General features: G+C 58.1%; 1 protein-coding gene across 3 annotated transcripts in view; it reads left to right on the forward strand.

Annotated features, from left to right (window-relative positions):
- The window catches only part of TBC1D22A (TBC1 domain family member 22A), a 260169-nt gene that overhangs the window by 11452 nt on the left and 229518 nt on the right, over positions 1-19199 (forward strand). For 2 of the 3 annotated variants that reach the window (XM_081595008.1, XM_081595009.1), the window contains exons 2-4: positions 5466-5522; positions 6723-7063; positions 10361-10537. In XM_081595008.1, the coding sequence (XP_081451134.1) occupies positions 5466-5522; positions 6723-7063; positions 10361-10537 (575 nt within the window). The remainder of the gene's footprint in view (positions 1-5465; positions 5523-6722; positions 7064-10360; positions 10538-19199) is intronic. The other variant, XM_081595010.1, reaches the window with a different exon arrangement.

Below are 19199 nucleotides of genomic sequence, written 5' to 3' on the forward strand. Positions count from 1 at the left end.
ACCACTCATTTGACGGTGCCTCCCATGCAATTTGAACACATGCAGTAAGCCCAAATAGTTTAATATTCCTCTGAGATGGAGAGAAAACAAATAATTTGAGGTGTTCCCAGGACCCTCTGGCAAACCCAAAAGTTAGCTAGAGGTCAGATGAACCCTACTTAGAACTTGATCTTTGGAAAGTTTGATATTTTTTACAAAAAATTTTAACCCGTGATAAAAGATCCATGGCACATAGAGATCACTTAAAGAAACAGTTATCGAAAGCAGTTCAGTATTTTAAGAAAACATTGTCCTCTTAGAGAACCAAAAATTCAGGTTTTGTACCACTTTACCTTTAAGATTTTAAGTTCAGTCTTACCTTCTAAGTTATGAAAGTCTGGATTATCTAGTTAGACATTCCCAAAACATCATTCCCATAGGGTTTACTCCAAAGACCTTGGCTTCATTCACCTCTATTGACAACAGCTTTGTCACGTTGTTTTTCTTGACGACAGTCTTTGTAACAGGAATAAGGTGTTATTGTCTAATAAACCTAGGTATAGTGAAAGTATTATACTTAGTGTTGATGACTCTAAAGACATCTGTATCAAACCAGCAAGCTTAAGCAAAACTTTCACACCAGATACTAATTCAGTACTGAGTATTTCCTAGATGATGTGAACCTGAAACTCATTCTGGCCAGTTTTATATTTGAGTATTCATGTAAGCACTCAATTTTCCTTTAAGCAATTAAACAGTTCTTTTACAAATTAACCTGGTTGGTGCCACGCCTCTAACACATGTACAAACGCAAATGCTGGAACCTCATAAAAATTTTAGCTATGAATCAGGTACAGCAGTGTAAAACCCATCAGTTATAAAAGATTGGATTCAAATTGAGTTTCTGGCAGATGGGACAAATCAAGGTCACACATCTACAAGTTAAACCCTTTTAGTGGTATTTATGGAAAAGACACTTCTATTTCTAGCTTTCAGTGGAACCAGAACCTCCCTTAGGAGCCAAATGTGCCTCTTCTCAGAATGTCTCACTCTTTGGACAAAAACAGACAGGTTTTCTTCCTTTTTTCCATTTGATATCAATAAAAGTTAAGTATCACAAAACTGATTTGGTTGTAAGCGGACAAACAGTACCGAACAAGATGAAACCAAAAAAACCAAAGAATAAACAGAATCCTAAATAAACCCTCATTTGGTCTTGAAGTTTTACATATCCCAGCAACACAGGAGACTGTAAGTGATGTAGTGAATGCAGCAGAAGTCGCAGTAGGCAGTGCACAGGCCCCCAGGTAACCCTGCCGAGACCCCAGTGGGGCTCATGACAGCTGTCATGGCCACCTTCCTCTCACCTGTGGGTTCAGAGCCTTGCTCAGATCCTGGGCCAAAATGCACCCTAGAGGACTTTCTCCAGGGATAGTTGTAACATTCCCTCTTTGTCAAGACAATCAAAGCACAAACAGCACGCCTGAATGCCAGCATCCGAGAAACCAACCCGCCGGTTCACAAATAGGGTGGAAGTCCAGCAACTCTCCTCTCTCCAACAGGGTGCCCCACTCAAATACAGCTACAAAACAAATTGGCTTATTCTAGAAAAACAAGCTCCGAACGGAGAGGAAATAGTTCCCAGTTGTTCACACTGGAGCTACTCACCCTAGTATATGGAGCCTGTGTGGCTCCCCAACTTTGATTCCTTGCTCCAGCTGCCAAGCGCTGGGGCAGCCGGTGCTGTTTCAGGGAACTTTGGGGGGTGCGGACCCTCGGGACAAGTGGTCCAGGCAGCTGCCGGGGCCCTCCTTACCCGAAAGTTCCCCCGCCAGGTCAGGCTGGACACGAGCAAGCAAGGCTCCTGATGAGTACCCCAGGTTTGTTAGTCCAGGCTCATCCTGCGCGTTGCACTCCAGGCCAGTAATCCAGAGACGCGTTGTTGGGGCAGGAATAATGACTTTATTCGGAAGTCCAGCAAACCAAGAAAAAAGTAAGTGTACGCACCACCCCCAACCTTGCAGAGTTAGAAGTCAGGCTCCTTTTATACTCAAGGGGGAGGGCGTAAGGTCACACACTTCTGGTTCCCATCAGCCTCCGGAGGGGATGTGTGAATTTCTGCCTCACGCAGTCATTCACAGGTGGGCCTGGTGAGACGGTTCCTGTGAGTGAAACAAAGGTATTTTAGCCTAATAATGCTCGTTCCCTGGGAGGCACGGTTCCCAGAGATGGGCCATTATGTGTCATTTAAGCTCATAGGCAACATCCCTTTGGTGATTAACTTCCGACGGAACACAAAGGTTCTTCCCTGTTTCAGTGTGAGGTGACACATTCACGCATGCTGCGGTTGGGAGGTGACGCTTCTGGGACCCTTATTCTGCCCACCTCACTGCCTCAATGGCAAGAGGAGTCCTGTTTACAAAGAGGTTTTTACAAATCAGTGAGATAAGGGTGGACACCGCTTAGAAATGGGCGAGAGTTCAAACAGGTGGTTTATAAAAGCACAGATGGACAAAGGATGTTTCAGGATGGCTCAACCTCCCTAATAATCGAGAAGGTACACGATCAGCATCTACACCCCCTTCCTCCCATCAAATGGCAATGATCTCTGCGGTGGGCCCTTGGATAATGTGGCTTTGAACCGCGTGGGTCCACTTACAGATGGGTGTTTTTCAGTAGTATATACTGCAGCCCAACACCATCCAGGTGGCCTGAAGCCGGGCACGCAGAACCACAGATCAGGAGCAATGCGGCTCCGGAGGGCTGACGGGAAGTCACACTCAGACTCTCTGCCTGCGGAGGTCCGCACCCCACCCTCCACATGGTTTGGGGTCAGCTGTTTATGCTGTTGATACATGTGTATCCTTTGTATCCCAGGCCTGGCTTCTCTAGGACTTTATCTTCACGAAGTTGTATTTGTGTGAAAGTATCGTCCCCAGAGAATTTTATTGCTGTTTTTATAATCACACACAGTTTTAAACAAATCGCTCACAATCAACACTGGCGAAACAAATTACCGTGTAACCGTAATGGTGGGGCGGCGTGCAGTCAGAGGTGGGGCGGCGTGAAGTTAGAGGTGAGGTTGTCCAGGGAGACGGTGCTCATGTTATTATGATTTTTGAAAACTTAGGAAGCTTGGAAATAGTTACGGATTTATGGGAGTTGCAGAGAAATGTCTGGGGAAACCCCTTGTGCCCGCAGTGTTAGGTTTTAAAGTGTAAATATGCTGAATATATCTTTATGTGTATCACGTAATATAAATACTTAAGTAGATTGATGAACAGTAATATGGGGAATAGTTGTGCTATTGATATATTACTGAGTGAACAAGGTAGGATTTGATTGTGTTTTAACAAGCGAAGGAGACTTCGTCTGTACACTAAGCTCCTCCGTGTCTGTGTTTGTCTTTACATATGTGCACCCCGCCTCCAGGAGGAAATGGCAGCCCCCTCCAGGATTCTTGCCTGGAAAATCCCACAGACAGAGGAGCCTGGCGGGCTGCAGTCCTTGGGGTCACAAAGAGTCGATCACGACTGAGCACCCAGGCGCTCTGCAAGGCCCTGCATCGGGGTTACAGAGGCTGGCTGTTCCACGCGGACCACAGCAGTTAGGACTCTGACTGCCCGTGGCTTCCACAAACAGGGGCTTGTTTATTTCATGCCATGGAAGTCTGGGGAGTGGTCCAAGGTTGAGAGCTAACGGCTCCAAGCTGCCGGCGTCCCGCTGTCTCCCCACCTCCATTCTAAGTCCCCCCCTCAATCCGTCATGAGGTCCCCCCATCCGTCATGAGGTCCCCCCACACCCCCATCCGTCACGAGGTTCCCCCCATCCGTCATGAGGTCCCCCCACACCCCCATCCATCACGAGGTCCCCCCCATCTGTCACGAGGTTCCCCCCCATCCGTCATGAGGTCCTCCCCACACCCCCATCCGTCACGAGGTCCCCCCCATCCATCATGAGGTCCCCCCCACACCCCCATCCGTCACGAGGTCTCCCCATCCATCATGAGGTCCCCCCCACACCCCCATCCGTCACGAGGTCCCCCCATCCGTCACGAGGTTCCCTCCATCCATCATGAGGTCCCCCCCACACCCCCATCTGTCACGAGGTTCCCCCCCATCCGTCATGAGGTCCCCCCACACCCCCATCCGTCACGAGGTCCCCCCATCCGTCACGAGGTCCCCCCATCCGTCATGAGGTCCCCCACACCCCCATCCGTCACGAGGTCCCCCCATCTGTCACGAGGTTCCCCCCATCCGTCATGAGGTCCCCCCCACACCCCCATCCGTCACGAGGTCCCCCCATCCGTCATGAGGTCCCCCCCACACCCCCATCCGTCACGAGGTCCCCCCATCCGTCATGAGGTCCCCCCACACCCCCATCCGTCACGAGGTCCCCCCCATCCGTCACGAGGTCCCCCCATCCGTCACGAGGTCCCCCCCATCCGTCATGAGGTCCCCCCACACCCCCATCCATCACGAGGTCCCCCCATCCGTCACGAGGTTCCCCCCATCCGTCATGAGGTCCCCCCCACACCCCCATCCGTCACGAGGTCCCCCCCATCCATCATGAGGTCCCCCCCACACCCCCATCCGTCATGAGGTCCCCCCCACACCCCCATCCGTCATAAGGTCCTCCCCACACCCCCATCCGTCACGAGGTCCCCCCCATCCGTCATAAGGTCCTCCCCACACCCCCATCTGTCACGAGGTCCCCCCCATCCGTCATGAGGTCCCCCCCACACCCCCATCTGTCACGAGGTCCCCCCCCCATCCGTCATAAGGTCCTCCCCACACCCCCATCCATCACGAGGGGCTTTACTTCTCGAGTTTCTCTCTCATGTGCAGGATGGCCTGGCCCCTCTTGGCCTCACGCGTGTGTTCTGAACAAGAAGAGGGGAAAGCTGAGGGTCAGGGTCGTACCCGCCAAGCCTCTCTCCTCCGTCTGTGTGACTGGCCTGCCTCAGGTCCCCTGGCCGGGCGTCGGGGGGAGGAAGGGCTCTGCGCTGGGTCTCTCAGCCAGCGTGCCGCACGAGCTCTTCTGTCCCCGTCTTTTTTCCAGATCTACTCTGATGAGCACTGACTTTATAATGAAACCCCGTGGTCTTTTAACAAAATTGTGTTTGTAATTCTGTATTCTGTCTCTGGGCAGAGTGGTGCCCGGTGAGAGCCTCCCGAGGGCCGTGTCTGGGTCAGTCTTTTTGGCCAGGAGCAGAGGCTGACCAATGCCCCAGGCCCTGCGGTGACGCCCTTGGGGCTGTGGGTCCCTCACTGAGGCCCGTTCACTGGGAGGCTGAATGCCCTGCTTGTGTGTGGGGGTGGCCTTGTCTGGTGCCATTCAGCCTTCCTGACAGGCCCTGGGGACCCTGCGATGGCCGGGGTTGCTCCCTCTGGCGCGGGTTTGAGGAGCTGGCCTGCTTCCTGAGTCCGTGGGGCCCTTGTAAATGCCGGGGAGAAGCTAATTTATTCCCCTTCCTTTCTGAACAGCATCCAGCACGTGTATGGCGCTCAGCACCCACCCTTCGATCCCCTGGTCCACGGCACGTAAGTGACCTCTCGGGTTGCGTGAGGCTGTTCTCAGACTGGGCCTGGGGGGTTTGGTGACCCCCCAGGTCCCTGGCATTCTCAGTGGGGAGGAGAGTGCCCTTCATTCAGCCAGCACATATCAAGCGATTGCTTTACGGGAGGCGCTCCTGGCCTTTCACGGCCGAGCCTCTGAGGGAGGCGGATGTGGACGCCGTGGCTCCATGCAGAGGAGGGCACAGGAGGGGCAGCCTTTGCAGGGCTCCCGGGGGCTGGGGCGGGGCCCAGCACACCTTTGTGAACTTTGATCTGGCCATGGATGCTTAGAGCACACTGCAAGCAGCACCAGCAAAGAGATAAACTGGACGTCATCACCAGAATCAGACCCTTTTGTGCTGAAAGGAGCATGTCAGTCGCTCAGTTGTGTCTGACTCTTTGTGACCCCATGGACTGTAGCCCGCCAGGCTCCTCTGTCCATGGAATTCTCCAGGAAAGAATATTGGAGTGGGTGGCCATTTCCTCCTCTAGGGGATCTTCCTGACCCAAGAATTGAACCTGGGTCTCCTGCACTGCAGGCAGATTCTTTCCTGTCTGAGCCACCTGAGACAGGACACCACCAGAAAAGCAGAAAGCCCACGAGAGAAATTTTTTTCACTTCCTGTAGCTGATACAGGTTGAGTGACGTCCTGTGTTCTCTGCCCGCTGCCTGCGGCTTGCTGGGCCTGTGTCTGGGCTCCTTATCCGGAGGTGGGTGGGGGGCAGGTGTGGCCCTGGAGGACTGAGCGTGTAAGGACAAGCTCCCGACACTTGGAGCACATGTGTGCTGCCATGCTGTGGGGGATCCTTGAAATTGTCCCGTATCCACACCCACCTGCCGGGGGTCACCTGAGCAGTCTCCCCTGCCCACAGCCCTGGCTGCTGCCTCTGGAGGTCTGCGAGGGTGTTGGGGCGAGAGATTTGTGGGTCCAGGGCATTGCTGCGTGTCCTCAGACGTTGCTGTGGGGCACAGATGCAGTGTGACTGTCCCGGGAAACCTCTCCTTCCTGGTCCCTGCAGCCCGGGAGCTCTGTCTCACTCCGGATGTCTCGGGTCGTATTTGCTCTTCGACTTCACTCTCAGCTCTCTTGTGAACCTGTCCCCCCAGAGGCTGCTGTCTGACCCATCCCGGGGTAACCACACTTAGCCCCCAGGGCGTGAGTACAGACCACTTTTGCTTTGCAGCTTGCTCAAGGCCACGCCCAAGGTGCAGACCACGCCGGTCAAGGCCAAGCGAGTCAGCACCTTCCAGGAGTTTGAGAGCAACACCAGTGATGCCTGGGACGCCGGCGAGGACGATGACGAGCTCCTGGCCATGGCGGCCGAGAGCCTCAACAGCGCAGTTGTCATGGAGACAGCCCACCGCGTCCTGCGCGACCACAGCCAGCGGCAGGGGCGCCCCCGGCCTCCCGGGGCCCCAGAGCCTGTGCAGGAGCCGGAGCCCTCAGCGGAGCCCCCCGCGGCCCCCGGTGGCGACCTCCGGCTGGTGAAGTCCATCAGCGAGAGCCACACGTCCTGTCCCGAAGGTGGGGGCGGTGGGGAGAGGCGGGCGGGTTTCCAGAAGGAGGCCTGGAGCCCCCTCCCTGGGGCGGGGAGGAGAGGGGAGGGTCCCAGCCCTCGGGGGCTCAGAGATCCGGCCGCCGCGGGCCTCCTGGTCAGCAGAGGCAGCTGCACTTCTCTCGTCCTCCTGGCTGAGTGCGTCTCCCTCCAGATGGCGTGGCCGGGCGGAAGCTTCTGTGGGCTGCTGGGGGCACCCTGCCCTTCTCAGGACACCCTCAGGGGGCCTTTCCAGCCCAGGGGCTGGGCCAGCCTCGTGTTCAGGGCTGGATCTTCCCCCCGGCCACTTCCAGTGATCCCTCCCGGTCTCCCACACATGAGCTCAGCGTCTGCAGGGCGGGTGTCTGCTCTCTGGAATCGGCAGGCTTCCGGTTGTAAACTCTGCGAGGTCAGCTCTCGCCCGTGTCTCCCACCCTCGTGCCTGGCACTCTCTCGTCACTTTCGCTCTTTTTGTGCTGGAGAGGCTGAGACATCAGACAACACCGCTGTTTAACCTGTGACTGGTCAGGCCGCGTTCTCAGGGCATGGGCTGCCCCAGGGAGTCCTTGTTGCGTGGGGCGTCCGTTCTGGCGAGGGGATGAACAGCAGCCTCCCCGTGATGTGCCAGAAGGCAGCAGGTGCTGGGGTCAGAACAGGTCGGGGCGGTCCCAGAGCAGGGTGGAATGTAGGCTGAGATCCTGAATCCGGTGGTCGGAGCGGCCTCTGGGGCCGGCAGTGTCAGGGAAGAAAGGGGGTGGGTGTGGGGGTGTGGGGGCTCGCAGTGCAGCCACAGCCTCTACGGTTCCCCCCCCAGGTCTCTGGGGGTTCGGGGGCTGCCCTTTGTTTACAGAGAAGAAAAAGAGGTCATCATTGCAGCCTGAGGCAGCTCGCTGGCTGGGGCAGAGTGAGGCTTCCTACTCAGCTCTGGGTTTCAAAAGCACATTCCAGGAATTAACGTCTGAAGCATTACTGTCGTCTTGGTGGAATAGCGTGAATTATTTTGTTTGATCAGCTTTCAAATCAAATTGGAATCTAAACTATTTTTCTTCAACACGAAGTGAACTTCGGAGTATTTGAGCTTCAACAGGGAAGGGCACCCAGTTTGAGCCTTTACAGGTTGAGGGAGGATTCCTGTGACTCGTGACGGGCACGTGTTCCTGGGCAGGGCACCCACCCCCAGGCCCCGGGTTCCTCCTACGGTGGGCTCTGCCGAGGCCGCAACTCTTTGAGCCCTGGCGGCAAGGGCCACAGAGGCAGGGACCATGCCCCAGGCCCCTTGGTTTCTCCTGGGCATCCTGCGCAGTTGCGTAGATGCCACTGATGTAACCCAAGCCATGCTCAGGGCTTGCTGCCCACGTGGCGCGGCAGCCAGACGGTCCTGCTGGGCCAGCGGGGCCTCTGCTCGAGTGAGAGGCCCGTGAGGTCCATTTTACTTCATTGCTCCTGTGAGCGGCGGTTTGGAATTCTGAATGCCCTGGAGCGGTCCACCGTGGGGCCAGAGAGGAGCTCGAGCGAGGCTTCTCCAGTGTCCGTGGGGAGCCGGGCAGGGCCACGGTGGGCCGACGGCTCGGGCCTCCAGCCCTGGGGAAGTGGCCACCTCCCAGCTCGGTGGAGGCGGACGGCGGGCTCGTCGGCTGGCTTCCGGTCCAGTGCTTCACCCGCCGGCTGCCCTGACTTTCTTCATAAACATCTCTTGCCTTTGTACCTGAAGTCAGAGGCACTCTGCCTGACTTGGGGCATCGCCGCGTTAGTGGCAAAACGTGTCACTGGCCGGGACGGGCTTGGTGGGCATCGGCTTGGCGAGGGCTGTCCCTGTGGCTAGACCGTGGCCCAGCTGTGAGCGGGTCTTGGCTGGACACCAGAGGTGGCAGTGGAATTGCACCCTCGGGGACCCTGGAGGCGGGGCGGTGATGGGTTTTCTGCTCACCGTGATGGGAGGCCTGGCTGGAGGTCTTGCTGTTCCTCAGGGGCTATTGCTCTCGCCTGACCTCCCAGATCCCGCCTCAGAGCTCGGCTCAGGGGTGCGTGGGGCCCTTAGTGTCTGAGCGAAGTCACACAGAGTGTCTCTGAGGTTGAGGTAAATCAGACTGAGCATGTTTATCCACGATGTCTCGTGGACCTGTTCTTGCTGTGACACCTTCTTCTGGAGAATCTCGAGGTGCAGGGGGAGGGGGCATTCCCTGGAGGGGGGCCTCTGGTCCCTCCATCTCTGCCCACCGCCCCCCCCCCCCACTCCAGCCCCGCTCCCTGAGAGGAGGCCAGTGTGGGGGCCTCTGCAGGCAAGGGCAGCCCTGAGGCGAGGAGGTGCCCTCACCGCTGTGCCCACTTTCCCAGGCGCTTCTGGAAGCTTAACTGGGCCGAGTCTGCCTGGAGGTGAGGGTCACCTTGCTCCTCGGTAGCCTTTGGTGTAAGGGCTCTGCTCTGCGAAGTGGGGGAGCCGTGTCCCTGCTCTGTCTGGCAGCTGCTGCTGGAAGTTTACGTCAGCACGTTTACTCCACGCTGTGTGTTCCTGGCCCCATTTCCTGGAGTTGAGTTCTTACTCTGTATTTCTGTTTTGGAAGATGTGATTGCTCTCGGGGACTTAGGTCTGCGAGTCTGCAGCCTTTCAGGGCCTCGTGCTCGTGCGTCCCGTGCTGTCCTTGCTGCAGGCTGTTTGTCCAGTGACCCGAGGGCCCCCTGCTCTCGCCTCTGCCTGGTCCTGGGTGCCATGCGCTGTCTCACCTCGCCTCAGCGGCTGGGTGCGCTCTGGTGGCCCCTCAGCCCGCCTGAGGGGGGCGTCTGGCTTCCTTTGCTTTCTTTGGGTGGTGGTCCCAGCCTGGCCTACCTCCTGGGTTTGGGGAGGCCTGGGATGTTCAGACAGTCACGGTGCCGTTCCTGTGGGCCCTGGTGGCCTCCCTGTGTGCCCAGGCCTGGGTGACCCATGCAGGCACCCTCCCCCGGCCCTGCACCCACCAATCCTCTGGCACGTCACCTGGGAGGGCCCTCTGGGGAGCCCTGACCGCCGACCCCGACGTGTGCTGTGGTTTTCCGCTCCTCCCTGTCTTGCCTCTCGTGGGGCACGTCCGTTTCCCTGAGGGGCGACCAGGAGGGCAGTGAGCTCTACACGTGTGAGCCGGCTCGTTCTCTGCCTCGAGCAGGCAGCTCCGTGCTGCTTGGTGAGGGCGGGACGGGACTGCAGTGCTGCAGCAGACCCAGCGGGCGGGTGCGAGGCCTCCTAGCGGGAGCCTGGCAGTGGGCCGAGCCCCGGGGCCTCACCTCTCTTCTCCCCCTCCGTCCCCCCTCTGCAGGAAGCGCCAGCGACACCGTCCCCCTGCAGAGGTCCCAGTCTCTCCCGCACGCGGCCACTGTGGCGCTGGGTGGGGCGCCAGAACCCAGTGCCCTCAGCAGCTCGGCCTTAAGTGAAAGAGAGGCCTCCCGGCTGGACAAGTTCAAGCACCTGCTTGCGGGCCCCAACACAGACCTCGGTGAGTCCCCGTGGTGAATCCCCATGAGTGAGTCCCCTGTGTTGAGTCCCCTGTGGTGAGTCCCGGTGTGTCCCCGGGGTGAGTACCCATGAGCGAGTCCCCGGGGTGAGTCCCCTTGAGCGAGTCCCCGGGGTGAGTCCCCATGAGTGAGTCCCAGTGTGTCCCCGGGGTGAGTACCCATGAGCGAATCCCTGGGGTGAGTCCCCTATGGTGAGTCCCGGTGTGTCCCCGGGGTGAGTCCCCTTGAGCGAGTCCCCGGGGTGAGTCCCTGTGGGCTTGGCCACTCTTGGCTGTGCTCGTCTCTGCAGGAGGCCTGGATTTGAAAGGCCGGGTCTGCTCCCCTTTGGTGCACCTGTTCCCCGTGTAATTTACTGGGTCAGAAATTGATTTGTTGTATTTCATGCAAGTCACTAGGATGAGAGCTGCTTGTTCTGAAAGTTTACTCTAGATGTGTTTATTAACATGCTTCCGCTGCAATCTGATGAGCATTTTTTTTTAAATTTACTTTTAATTGGAAGATAATTGCTGTACAACGTTGTGTTGTTTTTTTGTTTTCATTTATTTTTAACTGGAGGTGATCAGCATCCTTTGATGTTTTTTTTTTAATGCCCTCTCCTGGCTCTTAGTGCTGCTTTGGTGAGGCCGCCCGGCCAGGAGGATGTCCTTCCTTGTGTTTCATGGTGGTTGTGGGGCTGGTGACCGGGGCCGGTGACTGAGTCCTGCCTGCGGTGGCCGACTGTGCACCTTCTCATGGGGGGCAGCGGGTTGGCGTGGAGTGGGACTGGCTGTAGACTGAGCCTGGGGCGCGGGGGTCAAGGCCAGGCTTGGGTGGGGGCCAGCAGGGCCCAGGAGAGTCCCGCCGTGCTTCTCGTGGGGCCGCAGGGTGGCCCGTGCTTCCTGTCAAGTCCTGCTGGAGTTCCACACACAAGGAGGTTCTTCCATTTCTGTGTCTCACGCCTGCTGGGTGCCACTGGGCGCCGGGCGCTTTGCCGGATGCTGGAGCTCCCTGGAGGACAGAGGTGCCGTGGTCCCAGGAGCTCGCAGTCACACTGAAGGCTGGGCACCGCGGTGGGCAGTGCGCTGCGTGGCCAGCAGGTGGCGCGTGAGGCCCGCGGATGGAGGGGCCGGCCCGGCCGGGCCTGTGAGGCTGAGCTGTGTGGGCCTTGTTCCTGGGGCTGGTGTGGGCGGCTCTGGGAAGGTTCCGTGGCCCGAAGGTGCCGCTCCCGTCCAGCTGCCCTTCTCGGGTGGGTTTTTTATTCTCAGTTCACTTTCGTTTTTTTTCTGGGCACACACGTTAACACAATTTCACAGCACAGAGGGTGTGGCAGGAAGAAGAGCCTTTTTCCTTTTCCAGCTCGCCTTCCCCCGCCTTTGCACGGTTCCAGGTGTCGCTGTCCAGTAGGTCCAGCTTACTGTCTTGTGTTAGGCTTCTCGCTCTGATGTGATTTCAAGCGTACAGAGAAGGCGCGGGGACGGTACCAGCGCCTCCCTGTGCTCCTTGCTCGCCGCCCCAGCCGTTTCCCGTTCACCCGGTTCATTCTCCGCGTGTGCTCACGCGTGTTCGTGCTTTTCCTGAACCACTTGAGTCAGTTGGAGAAGGCGCACCCTCCGCCCCTCAGGGCCTCATCACCTCCTGAGAACAAAGGGCTCCTCCGGACGTCACAGTCAGGAGGTTTCACGTCCACACGGCCCTGTCGTCCAGGGCATGGCCCACGCGCACGTTCTGATGCAGCTTGTCCCAGTGACGTGCACACGCTGGTCCAGGACCCACCCCGGGGTCCTGCGTGGCATGCGGGCACCACGTCCCTTGTCTCGTGAGCTGGCGTGCTCTTCTGGACCTCAAAATGTGCTCCAGGACGAGCGAGGCCCCTCCTCAGGGCTTGCGTCACGTTCCCCTGGTGAGATCTGAGCCGGCTGTTTGGGTGAATTGATTTGCCATCTCGGTTATCACGGCAGGAGGCCGGGGTGCTGGTTTGTCCTGGGCTCAGTGGAGCCCCCTCTGATCACCTCTCACCAGACACCCTGATCTGGTCTTAAGTGACATGGGAGTCCCTCGTGAAAACTAGACTGCCTGATGGGAACTGCAGCTCTGGATCAGGACCGGAGCCCCCGGTTAGAATCTCCAATGACTTTGTCATTGGGGTAACTTTGGAAATTAAAATCATACTTTAAAATGAAGCTTTCAAGATGTGTGGGCAAGTGAGTACGAATGGATAAATTGAAAGGTTAAAAGAAATGAGATTCTTCAGTTAGGTTGTGGGATTCTGTTTTTTTCCTTTCCTTTCCTTAGAATTCTATGTAAGTATGAAATCTAATACCAAAAGTTGAAAACCAAAGCTTTCAAAGTTAAACAATTACAGGATTTGTATCTGGTGGCAGGAGAAAACACAGCCAGTAAATTGCCTATTTTCGTAAGGCAGTTAGGCAGCTTCGGGAGACAGTGGGAAGGGTTATTTTCACGTCACATATGCGACGTAAGTGGCAAATATTTGCCGACCTCGGAGGAGCAAACCGCTGACCTGGGCAACGCCCACAGAAGTGCTTCCCTCTGCAGGGTCCCTCCAGCCTCGGGGCTGCCCGGCTTTGTTTGCGGACGAGAGCGGCAAATAGAACCTAACGGCTCACTCTGCTCTCCACGTCGACTCAGTCTTTTCTCGTGCAAAGGCCGCCTTTTTCGAAGCCCAGGGAAACGACCCTTGGAGGCTTCCGTGGTCACGCGCATCTGTGAACGGGAGTGTGACTTGGCCGCTGGCAGAACCTGCGCCTCCGAGGCCCACAGGTTGACGGCCTGGTGGCAGCCGGGGCCCGCGGTCGTCTCTGCGCGGCACGCAGCCCTGTCACCGGACGTTCAGACCGTCACGCTGGGGAGTGAGGCCAGCTGCAGGGTCACCCAGGTGGTCCTCTTACCCACGTGAGCCCCGGGGCTGGGCTTTCAGGCGGAGAGCGTGTGGGAGCCGGCTCTGGGGAAGAAAGGGGCTTTTCAGGGGGCAGGTGGGTAGCGCGGAGCTGTTCACTCTGGAAGCAAGGGCTTGAGTTGGATGGCCCTTCAGGGCCCGGGGCTGGAGGACAGCTGGAGGTCGAGGCCGTGCAGCCTGGGAGCCGCTGCGTGACCGGCCCAGGTCTTCATTGGCCAGTGTTCCTTGAGCACCGGCTGTGGTCGCTGCTGGGGTGAACCGGGAACAGATCCCAGGGTCCCTGCCCACAGGCGCTGACGTTGAGTGTCGGGGGGCAGACAGATGCCTGCAGTCAGCACTCTAGGAACTGCCTGAAGGTGGAGAGGAAGACAATGCTGAGGGTCAAGGCGGGCGCTGCTGCGGAGCGAGGGCAGCGCGGGACAGGCGTTGGAGGTGGGGGAGGCCCTGGGGGGTGGGGTGCAGAGGTCCTGCCTCGGGATGATGGGGCTGGGGAGGAGGGAGGCCTCAGGGCAGGAAGGGGCAGGTGTAGCGGGCTGCGAGGGCCAGGAGGAGGCCCTGGGGGGTCTCCCGGAGTGTGGCTCCCACGGCGTCAGATCGTGACCTCCTGGTGGGCAGGTGGACGGCAGGAGGGACAAGGGGGGAACCAGGGCTGTGGATGGTGGTGGGGGCAGCCAGGCCGGGTGGACGGGCTGTTGGCTGGATCTCGGGGACGAGGGATAGCCCTGGACACAGCCCAGACCTCAGGAGTGTGTCACGTCAGTGGGAGGCACAGTCAGAGGCTGGAGAAGCAGCCGGAGGGGACGCTGTGCACCCTGACACCCGCACACTTGTTCGTCGCCTCTCGGGCCTCACTCTGCGCGTTCCCTGCTTCAAGAGTGTGTACATGTGTGTGCACGGTCCTGCAGCCCATACACCCCTGCCGCCTGTGCCCACAGTAGCCGGCTCCCGGTCACCCCTGGGGCGGTGGGGCCCTGGTTCTAGAGGCAGACCCTTGGCCCCGCGGTGAGGACACAACCATTGCCAGCTGGGCCCTCGTTTCTCTGCTGGGGCTCTCATCAGAGGACGGGAGCAGAGGGCCCAACTTGGCCATCTGGCCAGGCTCAGCCCCATTCCCGCCCATCCGGGCGGCAGCCCGCCAGTGTCCAGCGTCCCCTCCAGCACCAGGCGCAGCCCCGCCTCCACGTCCGCCCTGAGGACCGTGCACACACAGAGGCTGTGCACGTGTGCACCCCTGTGGGCGGCGAGGGTGCTCCAGGGAGGCATTCGAATGAGGGGGGAGAAGCTGACAGCTCCGCTCACCCACCCTCGCCTGCCCCCGGAGTCTCATTGGGGAGGACCTCCGCCAGGATGGCAGCCCCGGGGCAGGGGTATGGGGAGAGCACGCAGGTGCCCTGGGCGCCCTGCCACCTACTCCAGGCACGGCGGGATGCTGACCTGCCCGCTGGGGCCCCTGTCCACACCCCGAGGCCCCTCAGAGGGCGGGCAGCGCTCAGTTCTTACCCTGCTGCTGCTGGTTCATCTGGAGACGTGCCCCCTCAGATGCCGCTGGGGCCCTGCTGCCAGCTGCGCTCCTGGAAGCTGACTGGGGTAATGGGCCCCAGGGAGCCGGCAGGGAGCCTCTGCAGCCTGGCTTCATGTCTGCTCTGTGGTTTGGGGAAAACGGACTTTCTGGTGAAACAAGCAGAGAAGCTTTAAACAGAGGGTCAGCGAGTGTGCCTCGCTGCCCTGCCTGCAGCTCAGGACCACTGCCCTTGCCCACGCAGGAGAGCCTGGCTCACAGTGGGTGCCTGTGCTCTGGCTGGACAGGTGGGTGCACCCCAGGGCTGGACGTGGTGGGACCTGGTGGGGTCTTTTCCTCGGTCACCGCGCCTCGGAGTCCTGGCTGCGGGTCGGCGAGCCTCTCCTGTGCGGGAGCCCAGCCTGGCCGATCCCGACGGCACAGGGTAGGGTGGGCGTGAGAGCACCTGCTGTAGGGGGCCGTCTCTGTGAGGTGACAGCTTTCTTTCCCCCTTTCTCCTGGATTTCCCCTGGATTTGGTTCTCCCTGGCAGCAGTGCTTCCGATGTCAGGAGGAGCACTGACGAAGCAGCTCTCGTTAAGAACGTACGTAAGGGGGCAGTGCGTGTTTTTGAAAAAGGTCATCTGTTTCTAAAGGCAGTTTCTAGGTTGGAAGCGTCGCCTGAGTTGACCCCCGAGGCCCTGACGCCTCCCCTGAGCCCCCGTCTCTGAGCAGTGGTGCCGCCTCCTCTGAGCCCGGCCCGTCCCCTCCGTCCGCCCCTCCCTCGTCTGCGCTCTCCCCCGGCTCCCGGCTCACCTTCTCCCCCATGTCCTGGTCCCTGCCGCCGCCTCCCGCCTGGTGCTGATGGCGCCTCCCGCGGGCGCCGTCCCCGTGTCTGGCCGTGTGCTCCGCACAGCCGGCAGCCGTCCGGTGAAGATGAGATCTGGGTCAGGTACCGACAGAGCCACCCTGGGCTCCATCTCACTCAGAGTCGGCCATTGGCCCGGTGACACCACACAGCTTGGCCACCTGCTCCCGTTGTCCCCTCCCAACCGCGTGGTTCTGTGGTGGCTGGGGCACAGCGCACAGCGGCACGTCCGGGCCCGGGGCCCCTGCCCCTGTGCGGCTCCTGCCCCGTGCCACCCCCGTGTCACTGATGCCCCGAGTCCCCGCGGAGGACGGGGCTCTGCATGGCCCCCCCATGTCACTCTCGTTGTCGGGCTTCCATGACGGCTGTTCGTGGGACGTTGTTGAAATCGAGAGACGTGGGAAATGTAATAAAACCCACAAACCCGCAGTCGCTACCGCATGCTCAGTTCGGATGCATGGCAGTGTTTCCTTCCCTTCTTCCTTTCCTGTAAGTCATTCTCGCCAGCCCTTCGGAGTCCCCAGCAGAAGGGGCTCCCCAAGCTCGCCTGGTGTCCTGGGCTTCAAGATGGGAGCGTGAGAACCCAGAGGACACGCCGCTGCTGGCCTCACTGCATCGCCACCAGCAGCATCTTTATTTTTTGGGCGGCGTTTGGACTACCAGGTGTGGTATCTGAGCCACGTGCAGTGTCCCTCAGCTTGAAGTAAACCAGAATGAGTATGATCCGGTGGAAGTCAGGTGTTTCATTTCGTGTGTTGGGTGGAGCAAGTCTTCAGTGTAATTAGGAATCCGTTCGAGAAGGAGCTTCCTGACAGCTTCCTCATGGATGATGATTTCCTACGTATAATCTTAAAAGCAAATGTTAAAAAATGTTTAAAGGAGCAGTTTGAAAAATCTATCTGTTACGTGTTTGTCTTTCTTCTCTAGCGATTTCCCGTGTCGATTAGGACATGGAGTAACCATTTGAAAGATCATGAGATTTGAAAGATCGTGAGACTGTGGTGTTGTTCTCTGTCTGAGGGGTGAGAGCGGAGAAGTGGGCAGAGTGTGCGGGTCTGTGCCCTGCCCTGCAGCCCGCGAGCTCCTGACTCCGCTGTCAGGGTGCTGCCCGTCTTCACCCCTGGACTGGGAGCTCCTCGCGGGCCGTGCTGTGAATCGCGGGTCCTCATGTCCAGTGACGGGGCAGGACACGGCACAGGCTCGGGAAGCCCTGGTGGGGTGCCCGGCTGGCTGACTGCTGCCCCTGCAGTGCTCACAGCCTGGCTGGTTCACCAGCTGAGGGGGGATCGTTTAGGATTTGTTTTGGGTGAAATGTGAAAGTCGCTCAGTTGTGTCCGACTCCTTGCAATGGATTATAGCACCCGCAGGCTCCTCTGTTCATGGATTCTCTAGGCAAGAATACTGGCGTGGGTTGCCATTCCCTTCTCCAGGGGATCTTCCCAACCCAGCGATCAAGCCCGGGTCTCCTGCACTGCAGGTGGATTCTTTACCACTGAGCCACCTGGGAAGCCCTTGTTTTGGCTGAAGGTATCAGAAAAGCAGACTCAGGGCTCTTAGGCTCTTAGACAGATAGGGGCTCGTCTTTCCCAGCAGGCTGTCTGGAGGAGAGGAGCTGATGGCGTTGATTTCATCAGGGATCCGAGCTCATGGCCACAAGGTGGCATCATCGTCCTGTTCGAGGCAGAGGGCAGTCACCAGGGCATCTGGGTTCTTCTCTGGAAGGCAGTGTGATCAGAGCTGGGTCACGTGCCCCCGCCGCCCCGGCTGTGGCACAGAGAAGTAGGGATCCCGTGGCTGTCAGCACTCTGGAGTGGGGTTCTGGTCACAGGGAGAGGGTGATGGGCGTGGGCTGACAGCCAGCCGTGGTTGCCTCTCAGTCAGTGTGAATCTGCATCTCACCAGGTTTCCCGTTCCGTGAGGTCAGGGACTGTCCTTCTTATCCTGCAGCTCTTGACCCGCGGCTGGCGTCCAGCAGTGTCCCCACCGCACAGTGGAGACCCAGAAAATGGTTGAATTGCTTTCAGCTGTATACACAGTCTTGGGTGTGGAGGGAATAAATGAACCTTGAATTGTCAAAGTCAATGACACGGTATTGAGAACGAACCCTCTTATGTCCAGCTTTTCCCACGAAATGTAGCTGAGGCTCCAAAGGACCGCAGACCGACACATAGCCAGGTGTCTAGTCCTGGAAACTGCCAAGACAGTGATATTTTTCTTTTTAAGATAATTTAAGATTCTTGGAACCTATTAGTAAAAAAAGAATAAGAATGTCCACCGTTCCTTCAAACTGATGTATAGAGCTGAGCTGAGCCCAAAATCAAGCTAAGAAAGGATATAAAGATGTGTTAACTTAAAGAATGTGATTGTGTTCTTTGGCCTCCTGGGGGCTTTGGTGGTGTGGTGAACTGTTACCCATATGCTGACGACAGGGATGATGGGCGCCCGAGTAGGGAGAGATGATAGGAGGGCCACCTGGGTCTGGTGTGGTCAGTCCTTGGTCGGCCAGACTCGGAGCAGGTGGTTGTGGAATTGGGCTTGGTTGTGCGAGGACGGAGTCCAGCTTCCTCCTGGGGCTGCCCTTGTGGGAGGTGCTGAGCAGATGGGATGTTTTGCTTCTCCCTAGGCCTGGCCTGGACACATGGGCTGTGTGTTTTACTAGGGGGCTGGCAGGTTCTGTGACCACAGATCCTATTTGGTGCCCTCTGAAAGTTCCTATCCTGTAAACTTGCCAGATGAAGCTAGAACGAAGAGGATTTCCTGAAGAAGGGAAAAGCAAAGAGACTGGGAGGGATTGAAATTCACTGTGGGCATGGAAGGATGTGGGCAACACGGCAGTGGGATTGTTTGACTTCTTTAGAATCAAATCAAGGGCTCTGGGTGATGGCAGTGGTGGCTTTGGTGGTGGTGGTGATGATGGTGGTGATGATGATGGTGGTGATGATGGTAGTGGTGGTGGTGATGGTGATGACGGTGGTGCTGATGATGGTGGTGATGATGGTGGTGATGACGGTGGTGGTGAGGATGGTGATGGTGATGATGGTAGTGATGGTGATGACGGTGGTGGTGAGGATGGTGGTGATGGTGGTGATGATGGTAGTGGTGGTGGTGATGGTGATGACGGTGGTGCTGATGATGGTGGTGATGGTAGTGGTGGTGGTGACGGTGATGACGGTGGTGCTGATGGTGGTGATGACGGTGGTGGTGAGGATGGTGATGGTGGTGATGGTAGTGATGGTGATGACGGTGGTGGTGAGGATGGTGGTGGTGGTGATGACGGTGGTGAGGATGGTGATGGTGATGATGGTAGTGATGGTGGTGATGGTGATGATGGTGGTGATGGTGGTGATGATGGTAGTGGTGGTGGTGATGGTGATGACGGTGG

Source organism: Giraffa tippelskirchi, chromosome 4, assembly GCF_054371585.1.
Source record: "Giraffa tippelskirchi isolate mGirTip1 chromosome 4, T2T-mGirTip1v1.2.pri, whole genome shotgun sequence".
In the NCBI taxonomy this organism is placed as follows: Eukaryota; Metazoa; Chordata; class Mammalia; order Artiodactyla; family Giraffidae; genus Giraffa; species Giraffa tippelskirchi.